This window comes from Salmo salar, chromosome ssa26 (genome assembly GCF_905237065.1).
Source record: "Salmo salar chromosome ssa26, Ssal_v3.1, whole genome shotgun sequence".
In the NCBI taxonomy this organism is placed as follows: Eukaryota; Metazoa; Chordata; class Actinopteri; order Salmoniformes; family Salmonidae; genus Salmo; species Salmo salar.
In genome coordinates this window covers 36,422,433-36,434,507 of record NC_059467.1, presented here as the reverse complement: position 1 = coordinate 36,434,507, position 12,075 = coordinate 36,422,433, and the positions used below count along the sequence as shown (strand labels likewise).

At 46.1% G+C, this 12,075-nt stretch overlaps 1 protein-coding gene across 1 annotated transcript in view; it reads left to right on the top strand.

Moving 5' to 3' along the window:
• Window positions 1-7,001, top strand: part of LOC123730840 (cell surface glycoprotein 1-like) — a 44,558-nt gene extending 37,557 nt beyond the window's left edge. The window contains exon 3 of the mRNA XM_045709139.1: window positions 6,887-7,001. Coding sequence (XP_045565095.1) covers window positions 6,887-7,001 — 115 coding nt within the window. The remainder of the gene's footprint in view (window positions 1-6,886) is intronic.
• The last annotated feature ends 5,074 nt before the right edge of the window (window positions 7,002-12,075 follow it).

The window sequence follows — 12,075 nt, the reverse complement described above, 5'->3', positions numbered from 1 at the left end:
TTTCTAATCAACCTGGCCGGGGTATCCTGGAATGACATTGACCTCATTCGTCAGTAGATGATGCCTGGCTATTCTTTAAAAGTGCCTTCCTCACCATCTTAAATAAGCATGCCCCATTCCATTTTTTTAAAACTAGGAATAGATATAGTCCTTGGTTCACTCCAGACCTGTCTGCCCTTGACCAGCACAAAAACATCCTGTGGCATTCTGCATTAGCATCGAATAGCCCCCGTGATATGCAACTTTCCAGGGAAGTTAGGAACAAATATACACAGGCAGTTAGGAAAGCAAAGGCTAGCTTTTTCAAACAGAAATCTGCATCCTGTAGTACTAACTCAAAAAAGTTCTGGGACACTGTGAAGTCCATGGAGAATAAGAGCATCGCCTCCCAGCTGCCCACTGCTCTGAGGCTAGGAAACATTGTTACCACTGATAAATCCACTATAATTGAGAATTTCAATAAGCATTTCTCTACGGCTGGCCATGCTTTCTTATCGTCTGAGATTCCCAAAGATTGGAAAGCTGCCGCGGTCATCCCCCTCTTCAAAGGGGGTGACACTAGACCCAAAACTGCTACAGACCTATATCTATCCTACCATGTCTTTCTAAGGTCTTTGAAAGCCAAGTTAACAAACAGATTACCGAGCATTTCGAATCCCACCGTACCTTCTCCGCTATGCAATCCGGTTTCAGAGCTGGTCATGGGTGCACCTCAGCCACGCTCAATGTCCTAAACGACATCATAACCGCCATCGATAAGAGACATTACTGTGCAGCCGTATTCATCGACCTGGCCAAGTCTTTTGACTCTGTCAATCACCATATTCTTATTGGCAGACTCTACAGCCTTGGTTTCTCAAACGATTGCCTCGCCTGGTTAACCAACTACTTCTCTGATAGAGATCAGTGTGTCAGATCGGAGGGCCTGTTGTCCGGACCTCTGGCATTCGCTATTGGGGTGCCACAGGGTTCAATTCTCGGGCCGACTCTCTTCGCTGTATACGTCAATGATGTTGCTCTTGCTGCTGGTGATTCTCTGATCCACCTCTACGCAGACGACACCATTCTGTTTACTTCTGCCCCTTCTTTGGACACTGTTCTTAACCTCTTGGGGCTAGGTGGGACGCTAGCGTGCCACCTGTGGTGCACTCCATCAACAGCAGGTGCATTTCAAGAGCGGCAAATTTGAATCCAAATAAATGTCAAAATTCAAATTTTTCAAAAATACAACTATGTTACACCATTTGAAAGATAAACATCTCCTTAATCTAACCACGTTTTACGATTTCAAAAAGGTTTTACGGCGAAAGCATAAATTTAGAGTATGTTAGGACAGTACATTTACAAGAGTTGTGTGTAATGTTTTGTCAAGTCAAAGACAGGGTCACCAAAACCATAAAACCAGCTAAAATGATACACTAACCTTTTACAATCTCCATCAGATGACACTCCTAGGACATTATGTTAGACAATGCATGCATTTTTAGTTCTATCAAGTTCATATTTATATACAAAAACAGCGTTTTACTATGGCATTGATGTTGAGGAAATCGTTTCCCTCCAATAACCGGCAGTCAAGTCAGCGTCAGAAATTAAATAATTAAAATTAGAAAACATTGGTAAAATATTATATTGTCATTTAAAGAATTATAGATTTACATCTTTTGAACGCAATCAACTTGCCAGATTTAAAAATAACCTTACTGGGAAATCACACTTTGCAATAATCTGAGCACTGTGCCCAGAAAAATACGCGTTGCGATACAGACTAGACGTCATGTTGGGGAGATCTAAAATCGAAAATACTATGTAAATAATCCATTACCTTTGATTCTCTTCATCAGATGTCACTTCCAGGTATCACAGGTCCATAACGAATGTAGTTTTGTTCAAAAAAGCTCATCATTTATGTCCAAAAATCTCCGTCTCGTTAGCACATGATGTAAGCCAGCCGGACTTCTCGTCATGAACGAGGGGAAAAAAATATATTTCCGTTCGTTCAAACATGTCAAACGTTGTATAGCATAAATCATTAGGGCCTTTTTAACCAGAACATGAATAATATTCAAGGTGGACGAATGCATAGCCTTTTATAACGTATTGGAACGAGGGTACCCAACATGAAGTAGCGCGCCAGGTGTCTAATGGGACATCACCGTTCCATGGCTCTTGTTCGGTCAGATCTCCCTCCAGAAGACTCAAAACACTTTGTAAAGGCTGGTGACATCTAGTGGAAGCAATAGGAAGTGCCAAAATATTCCTAAACCCCTGTGTTTTTCAATGGGAGAGGTTTAAAGTCAATACAACACATCAGGTATCCACTTCCTGTCAGAAAATGTCTCAGGGTTTTGCCTGCCAAATGAGTTCTGTTATACTCACAGACACCATTCAAACAGTTTTGGAAACTTTAGAGTGTTTTCTATCCATATATAATAAGTATATGCATATTCTAGTTACTGGGTAGGATTAGTAACCAGATTAAATCGGGTACATTTTTTTTATCCAGACGTGCAAATGCTGCCCCCTAGACCCAACAGGTTAACTAACCTCCAGACGAGCTTCAATGCCATACAACTCTCTTTCCGTGGCCTCCATCTGCTCTTAAACGTAAGTAAAACTAAATGCATGCTATTCAATCGATCACTGCCCGCACCTGCTCGCCCGTCCAGCATCACTACTCTGGACGGCTCTGACTTAGAATACGTGGACAACTACAAATACCTAGGTGTCTGGTTAGACTGTAAACTCGCCTTCCAGACTCACATTAAGCATCTCCAATCCAAAATGAAATCTAGAATCGGCTTCCTGTATCGCAACAAAGCATCCTTCACTCATGCTGCCAAACATACCCTCGTAAAACTGACCATCCTACCGATCCTCGACTTCGGTGATGTCATCTATAAAATAGCCTCCAACACTCTACTCAACAAACTGGATGCAGTCTATCACAGTGCCATCCGTTTTGTCACCAAAGCCCCATACACTACCCATCATTGCGACCTGTACGCTCTCGTTGGTTGGCCCTCGCTTCATACTCGTCGCCAAACCCACTGGCTACAGGTTATCTACAAGTCTCTGCTAGGTAAAGCCCCGCCTTATCTCAGCTCACTGGTCACCATAGCAGCACCCACTCGTAGCACGCGCTTCAGCAGGTATATCTCACTGGTCACCCCCAAAGCCAATTCCTCCTTTGGTCGCCTTTCCTTCCATTTCTCTGCTGCCAATGACTGGAACGAACTGCAAAAATCACTGAAGCTGGAGACTCATATCTCCCTCACTAACTTTAAGCACCAGCTGTCAGAGCAGCTCACAGATCACTGCACCTGTACATAGCCCATCTGTAAACAGCCCATCTATCTACCTACCTCATCCCCATACTGTATTTATTTATTTATCTTGCTCCTTTGCACCCAAGTATCTCTAGTTGCACACTCATCTTCTGCACATCTACCATTCCAGTGTTTAATTGCTATATTGTAATTACTTCGCCACCATGGCCGATTTATTGCCTTAACTCCCTTATCTTACCTCATTTGCACGCACTGTATATAGACTTTTTGTTTTCTTTTGTTCTACTGTATTATTATTGACTATGTTTTGTTTACTCCATGTGTAACTCTGTGTTGTTACATGTGTCGAACTGCTTTGCTTTATCTTGGCCAGGTCGCAGTTGCAAATGAGAACTTGTTCTCAACTAGCCTACCTGGTTAAATAAAGGTGAAATAAATAAAAATAAAAATCTTTATCTGTCGATCTCTCTGTCTCTTTATCTCTGTCTCTATCTCTCTGTCTCTTTATATCTGTCTCTATCTCTCTGTCTCTATCTCTATCTCTCTGTCTCTTTATCTCTGTCTCTATCTCTCTGTCTCTATAGCTCTGTCTCTATCTCTCTGTCTCTATCTCTGTCTCTATCTCTGTCTCTTTATCTCTGTCTCTATCTCTCTGTATCTTTATCTGTCGATCTCTCTGTCTCTTTATCTCTGTCTCTATCTCTATCTCTATCTCTGTCTCTATCTTTCTGTCTCTTTATCTCTGTCTCTATCTCTCTGTCTCTATCTCTGTCTCTATAGCTCTGTCTCTATCTCTCTGTAACTTTATCTGTCGATCTCTCTGTCTCTTTATCTCTGTCTCTATCTTCGTCTCCTTATCTCTGTCTCTTTATCTCTGTATCTTTATCTGTCTATCTGTCTGTCTCTTTATCTCTGTATCTTTATCTCTGTCTCTATCTCTCTGTCTATTTATCTCTGTATCTTCATCTGTCTATCTCTCTGCCTCTTTATCTCTGTCTTTTTATCTCTGTCTCTATCTCTCTGTCTCTATCTCTGTCTCTATAGCTCTGTCTCTATCTCTCTGTCTCTTTATCTCTGTCTCTATCTTTGTCTCCTTATCTCTGTATCTTTATCTGTCTATCTGTCTGTCTCTTTATCTCTGTATCTTTATCTCTGTCTCTATCTCTCTGTCTATTTATCTCTGTATCTTTATCTGTCTATCTGTCTGTCTCTTTATCTCTGTATCTTTATCTCTGTCTCTATCTCTCTGTCTCTTTATCTCTGTCTCTATCTTTGTCTCCTTATCTCTGTCTCTTTATCTCTGTATCTTTATCTGTCTATCTGTCTGTCTCTTTATCTCTGTATCTTTATCTCTGTCTCTATCTCTCTGTCTATTTATCTCTGTATCTTCATCTGTCTATCTCTCTGCCTCTTTATCTCTGTCTTTTTTATCTCTGTCTCTATCTCTCTGTCTCTATCTCTGTCTCTATAGCTCTGTCTCTATCTCTCTGTCTCTTTATCTGTCTCTATCTCTCTGTAGCTCTGTCTCTATAGCTCTGTCTCTATCTCTCTGTCTCTATCTCTCTGTAACTTTATCTGTCGATCTCTCTGTCTCTTTATCTCTGTCTCTATCTTTGTCTCCTTATCTCTGTCTCTTTATCTCTGTCTTTTTATCTCTGACTTTCCCCTTCTCTCTCTTTTTTACACTTAGCCTCCGTCCATCTCTCTCTCTCTCTCTCTCTCTCTCTCTCTCTCTCTCTCTCTCTCTCTGCCAAAGCAAGTGAAATAAACAATAAACAAAAGTGAAAAAGACACAAATTATTAGAATTGAAGAGTAAATATTGCACTCAAAAAGGTTTCAAGAAGATAAAGACATTTCAAGTGTTATATTATCAGCTATGTACAGTGGTTTAGCAATTTTCAAATAGTTGAACTATAAATACTATTATTTTTTGTTTATGCTCCACTGGTTTCCCTTTTCTCATGGCAACGGGCCACACATCTTGCCACTGTGACTGCACACCGCGGTATTTCACCTAACAGATTTGTTTTCAGGTGCTTTGTGGGTCTGTGTGATATGTTGGAAATATGATTCTCTAATATGGTCATACATTTGGCAGGAGGTTAGGAAGTATAGCTCAGTTTCCACCTCATTTTGTGGGCAGTGGGCACATAGCCTGTCTTCACTCAAGAGCCTGGTCTGCCTATGGCGCCCTCTCTCAATAGCAAGGCTATGCTCACTGAATCTGTACAGAGTCAAGGATTTCCTTAATGTTGGGTCAGTCACAGTGGTCAGGTATTCTTCTCTCTGTTTAGGTTCCAGATGGCATTCCAACTTGCAGCTCATTGGTTGATTCTTCCCAGTGTGGGGGGGGGGGAGAATCACAGTTAGCCTCCGTCCTATCTATCTATCTATCTCTCTCTCTCTCTCTCTCTCTCTCTCTCTCTCTCTCTCTCTCTCTCTCTCTCTCTCTCTCTCTGACCAACACAGAGAGGAGGGCTAGAGCACACTAGTCTCTCCCTCTCCTTCAGTCCCTCCCTTCAGCTGATGTCTATCGCTGAAACCTGAAGTAGCCTACTGTGACTGTCATTTGGTTGAGTGATTTGTATTAATGCTTTACTTCAGAGTATGGAATCCCATGAAGGGCGAAATTGTGCCTAGATGCTGATCTTGGGTCAGTTTTTCATTTCCCCCACAATGCATTGAATACTATTCTGCTACACTGTATCTGTGACAGGGTTAACATGCTGTAAAGGCAGACAGAGGATGTTAGACATGCATAATGTGAGAAGAGAAAAGGACATTTACAGTGTTGATGTGAATGTAGTTCTATATAGTACAGGCTAACGCCTGGTTTTCACACAGCCCTCTGTATGGTGGTGAAATCTCACTGGAGCACAGAGGGAGAGTTATCAATGCAGCTCACGCACAGTCTGGGAGACCTAGACCCTCCCTCTCTTCCTGCATGCAGATATCATCTGATATCTCCTCTCTCTCCTCTCTCTCCCTCTCTCTCCTCTCTCTCCCTCTCTCTCTTCTCCCTCCCTCTCTCTCTTCTCTCTCCACCTCTCTCCTCTCACTCCCCCTCTCTCCTCTCTCCTCCTCTCTCCTCTCACTCCCTTCTCTCCTCTCTTTCCCTCTCTCTCCTCTCACTCCCCCTCTCTCTTCTCTCTCCCTCTCTCTCTTCTCTCTCTTCTCTCTCCCCTTCTCTCCTCTCACTCCCCTCTCTCCTCTCTTTCCCTCTCTCTCCTCTAACTCCCCGTCTCTCTCTTCTCTCTCCCTCTCTCTCTTCTCTATCTTCTCTCTCCCCCTCTCTCCTCTCACCCCCCTCTCTCTTCTCACTCCCCTCTCTCCTTTCACTCCCCCTCTCTCCTCTCACCCCCTCTCTCCTCTCTCTCCCCCTCTCTCTTCTCACTCCCCTCTCTCCTTTCACTCCCCCTCTCTCCTCTCAATCCCCTCTTCTCCTCTTGATCTTCCCCACCCTGACCTGTCTCTTCTCGTCTCTTCTCTCTGCCTCCCCTGCTCTATTTTACCCCATTTCTCTTCCCCCTCTCTCTCCCCCTGCCTTTCCCCTCATATCTCTCCCATCCTCCTCGCCCTCCTTCTCTCATTTCAGATCTCCCCTGCTGCAGACACAACAGGACGCTGACATCCACACCCAGATGGCTGTGGAGAAAAGGTGCAGTCAAGCCCCACCAAGCCCCTTTAATAATATCTGCATGTCCTTCTAAGCGGGTCCCCAGATGCCACCCCTTCCAACCTCCTCCTCTCTTCCCTGCCTTGCCCAGCCAACCCCTGCCCGCTCCAGCCAAACCCAACCCAGCCCAGCTGAGCCCATGCCCACAGTGTGCATTCCTGCTGCCCTGCTGTTTACCTTGTCCTTTACTTAGGCTCTCTCCTCTTCGCTCTCCTTTCGTCTCTTCATTGGCCTTTATTTTGTATTTTAGTCCCTCACATCTAGCCTCTCTCTCTCCTTTCTCCTTTAGCCTCTCTGCTCTCTCTCCTCTCTCCTTTAGCCTCTCTGCTCTCTCCTCTCTCCGTTAGCCACTCTCCTCTCTCCTTTACCCTCTCTCCTCTCTCCTCTCTCCTTTAGCCTCTCCACTCTCTCCTCTCTCCTTTAGCCTCTCTCCTCTCTCCTCTCTCCTCTCTCCTCTCTACTTTAGCATCTCTTCTCTCTACTTTAGCCTCTCTCCTCTCTACTTTAGCCTCTCTCCTCTCTCCTCTCTACTTTAGCATCTCTCCTCTCTCCTTTAGCCTCTCTCCTCTCTCCTTTAGCCTCTCTCCTCTCTACTTTAGCCTCTCTCCTCTCTCCTCATTCCTCTCTACTTTAGCCTCTCGCCTCTCTTCACTCTCCTCTCTCCTCCTTTAGCCTCTCTCCTCTCTCCTCTCTACTTTAGCCTCTCACCTCTCTACTTTAGCCTCTCTCCTCTCTACTTTATCCTCCCTCCTCTCTCCTCTCTACTTTAGTTTCTCTCCTCTCTCCTCTCTACTTTAGCCTCTCTCCTCTCTCCTCTCTACTTTATAATCTCTCCTCTCTCCTTTAGCCTCTCTCCTCTCTCCTTTAGCCTCTCTCCTCTCTACTTTAGCCTCTCTCCTCTCTCCTCTCTCCTCTCTCCTCTCTACTTTAGCCTCTCTCCTCTCTCCTCTCTCCTCTCTCCTCTCTACTTTAGCCTCTCGCCTCTCTCCTCTCTCCTCTCTACTTTAGCCTCTCTCCTTTCTCCTCTCTACTTTAGCATCTCTTCTCTCTCATCTATCCTCTCTCCTCTCTACTTTAGCCTCTCTCCTCTCTACTTTAGCCTCTCTCCTCACTCCTTTAGCCTCTCTCCTCTCTCCTTTAGCCTCTCTCCTCTCTCCTCTCTACTTTAGCATCTCTCCTCTCTCCTCTAGCCTCTCTCTTCTCTCCTTTAGCCTCTCTCCTCTCTAATTTATCCTCTCTCTTCTCTCCTCTCTACTTTAGCCTCTCTCCTCTCTCCTCTCTCCTCTCTCCTTTAGCCTCTCTCCTCTCTCCTCTCTAGTTTAGCCTCTCACCTCTCTACTGTAGCCTCTCTCCTCTCTAGTTTAGCCTCTCACCTCTCTACTTTAGCCTCTCTCCTCTCTACTTTAGCCTCTCTCCTGTGTCCTCTCTACTTTAGTTTCTCTCATCTCTCCTCTCTACTTTAGCCTCTCTCCTCTCTATTTTAGCCTCTCTCCTCTCTCCTCTCTACTTTAGCCTCTCTCCTCTCTACTTTAGCCTCTCTCCTTTCTCCTCTCAACTTTAGCATCTCTCCTCTCTCCTCTCTACTTTAGCCTCTCTCCTCTCTCCTCTCTACTTTAGCCTCTCTCCCCTCTCCTCTCTCCTTTAGCATCTCTCCTCTCTATTTTAGCATCTTTCCTCTCTCCTCTCTACTTTAGCCTCTCTCCTCTCTCCTCTCTCCTTTAGCCTCTCTCCTCTCTACTTTAGCCTCTTTCCTCTCTCCTCTCTACTTTAGCCTCTCTCCTCTCTCCTCTCTACTTTAGCCTCTCTCCTCTCTCCTTTAGCATCTCTCCTCTCTACTTTAGCCTCTTTCCTATCTCCTCTCTACTTTAGCCTCTCTCCTCTATCCTCTCTCCTTTAGCCTCTCTCCTCTCTACTTTAGCCTCTTTCCTCTCTCCTCTCTACTTTAGCCTCTCTCCTCTCTCCTCTCTACTTTAGCCTCTCTCATCTCTCCTCTCTACTTTAGCCTCTCTCCTCTCTACTTTAGCCTCTCTCCTCTCTCCTCTCTACTTTAGCCTCTCTCCTCTCTACTTTAGCCTCTCTCCTCTCTCCTCTCTACTTTAGCCTCTCTCCTCTCTACCTTTGCCTCTCTCCTCTCTCCTTTAGCCTCTCTCCTCTCTCCTTTAGCCTCTCTCCTCTCTCCTTTAGCCTCTCTCCTCTCTCCTTTAGCCTCTCTCATCTCTACTTTAACCTCTCTCCTCTCTACTTTAGCCTCTCTCCTCTCTCCTCTCTACTTTAGCCTCTCTCCTCTCTACTTTAGCCTCTCTCCTCTCTACTTTAGCATCTCTCCTCTCTACTTTAGCCTTTCTCCTCTCTACTTTAGCATCTCTCCTCTCTACTTTAGCCTCTCTCCTCTCTACTTTAGCCTCTCTCCTCTCTCCTTTCTACTTTAGCCTCTCTCCTCTCTCCTATCTACTTTTGCCTCTCTCCTCTCTTCCCTTTTAGCCTCTCTCCTCTCTACTTTAGCCTCTCTCCTCTCTCCTTTAGCCTCTCTCCTCTCTACTTTAGCCTCTCTCCTCTCTCCTCTCTACTTTAGCCTCTCTCCTCTCTCCTCTCTACTTTAGCATCTCTCCTCTCTACTTTAGCCTCTCTCCTCTCTACTTTAGCATTTCTCCTCTCTACTTTAGCCTCTCTCCTCTCTACTTTAGCCTCTCTCCTCTCTCCTTTCTACTTTAGCCTCTCTCCTCTCCCCTCTCTACTTTTGCATCTCTCCTCTCTCCTTTAGCCTCTCTCCTCTCTACTTTAGCCTCTCTCCTCTCTCCTTTAGCCTCTCTCCTTTAGCCTCACTTCCCTCTGTCTCTCCCTCTATCATCTCTCTCTCTCATTCTCACTGCATTGAATCATTCACTACAGGCAACAGCTCTTTCTCTGTTTATTCTCTAACTCCCTCCACCGCTCTCTAGCTAACATATTCTGTCTCTCTCCGTCTCCCCGTATTCAGTCGACCACCCACTCCATCTGCTGTGTGAGATAGACCAGCTTGTCTGCTCGGCTGCCGTCTCTCCCCAGAGCCCCACGGTTAGAGAGAGGAGGGCAAAACCACACACCAAAAAACACTCATATTTATTGCATTTGTATAATATATATTTCACAAACAGAGACAGGAGATTTTCCTAAAGCCCAGACAAGGACCCAGAGTTTTCCCTGTAGTCGTGCAGTCGGGTAGGAGCTCCTGGCTCCTGTCATAAGATGAAGTGTAATACTGGATTGCAAATAAATACGCCACATTTGAAAAAATCTGCTGGAATTCTCTGTGGGTTCGAATTAACACCTGTACAAGTTATAAATGACGTGGGCTCTTTAGGGCTACACAAACAACCTCTTTGGGGATTTTCTAGGTTGTGAACAATGAATATGGAAAAACACAACAACACTTCCCCCTGCCTCATTCTCTGATCTGATGTCTGCCTTCCCCTCTACCTCTCTGTCTGCCTTCCCCTCTACCTCTCTGTCTGCCTTCCCCTCTATCTCTCTGTCTGCCTCTCCCCTCTACCTTTCTGTCTGCCTCTCCCCTCCACCTCTTTGTCTGCCTTCCCCTCGACCTCTCTGTCTGCCTTCCCCTCTACCTCTCTGTCTGCCTTCCCCTCTACCTCTCTGTCTGCCTTCCCCTCTATCTCTCTGTCTGCCTTCCCCTCTACCTCTCTGTCTGCCTTCCCCTCTACCACTCTGTCTGCCTTCCCCTCTATCTCTCTGTCTGCCTTCCCCTCTATCTCTCTGTCTACCTCTCCCCTCTACCTTTCTGTCTACCTCTCCCCTCTACCTCTCTGTCTGCCTTCCCCTCTACCTCTCTGTCTGCCTTCCCCTCTACCTTTCTGTCTACCTCTCCCCTCTACCTCTCTGTCTACCTCTCCCCTCTACCTCTGTCTGCCTTCCCCTCTATCTCTCTGTCTGCCTCTCCCCTTACCTCTCTGTCTGCCTCTCCCCTCAACCTTTCTGTCTGCCTCTCCCCTCTACCTATCTGCCTGCCTCTCCCCTATAACTCTCTGTCTGCCTCTCCCCTATACCTCTCTGTCTGCCTTACCCTTTACCTGTCTGTCTGCCTCTCCCCTCTACCTCTCTGTCTACCTCTCCCCTCTACCTCTCTGTCTGCCTTCCTCTCTACCTCTCTGTCTGCCTTCCCCTCTACCTCTCTGTCTGCCTTCCCCTCTACCTCTCTGTCTGCCTCTCCCCTCTACCTTTCTGTCTGCCTCTCCCTTCTACCTCTCTGTCTGCCTCTCCCCTCTACCTTTCTGTCTGCCTTCCCCTCTACCTCTCTGTCTGCCTTCCCCTCTACCTTTATGTCTGCCTTCCCCTCTATCTCTCTGTCTGCCTCTCCCCTCTACCTCTCTGTCTGCCCTCCCCTCTACCTCTCTGTCTGCCTCTCCCCTCTACCTTTCTGTCTGCCTTACCCTTTACCTTTCTGTCTGCCTCTCCCCTCTACCTCTTTGTCTGCCTTCCCCTCTACCTCTCTGTCTGTCTCTCCCCTATACCTCTCTGTCTGCCTTACCCTTTACCTCCATATCTGCCTCTCCCCTCTACCTATCTGTCTGCCTCTCCCTTCTACCTCTCTGTCTGACTTTACCTTCTGTCTGCCTCTCCCCCTCTACCTCTTTGTCTCCCTCTACCTTTCTGTCTGCCTCTCCCTTCTACCTCTCTGTCTGCCTCTCCCCTCTACCTCTCTGTCTGCCTTGCCATGCCTGTGTGTGTGTGTGTGTGTGTGTGTGTGTGTGTGTGTGTGTGTGTGTGTGTGTGTGTGTGTGTGTGTGTGTGTGTGTGTGTGTGTGTGTGTGTGTGTGTGTCTGGGGGCTAAACAGGCCTCTCTCAAACTCAACATCAAATTTTTAACAGGGAAGAGATGCAAAAACAATTGTGTGTGTGTGTGTGTGTGTGTGTGTGTGTGTGTGTGTGTGTGTGTGTGTGTGTGTGTGTGTGTGTGTGTGTGTGTGTGTGTGTGGGTGGGTGGGTGGGTGTTTGTGTGTGTGTGGGGTGTCTGTCTCTTCATCTCTTGTTTCTAAAACACATCGTTTTTTATCAATAGCGAGATACATGTTTCTATTCAGCTTACATTGTCCTAGGAAGACTGAATATACAGT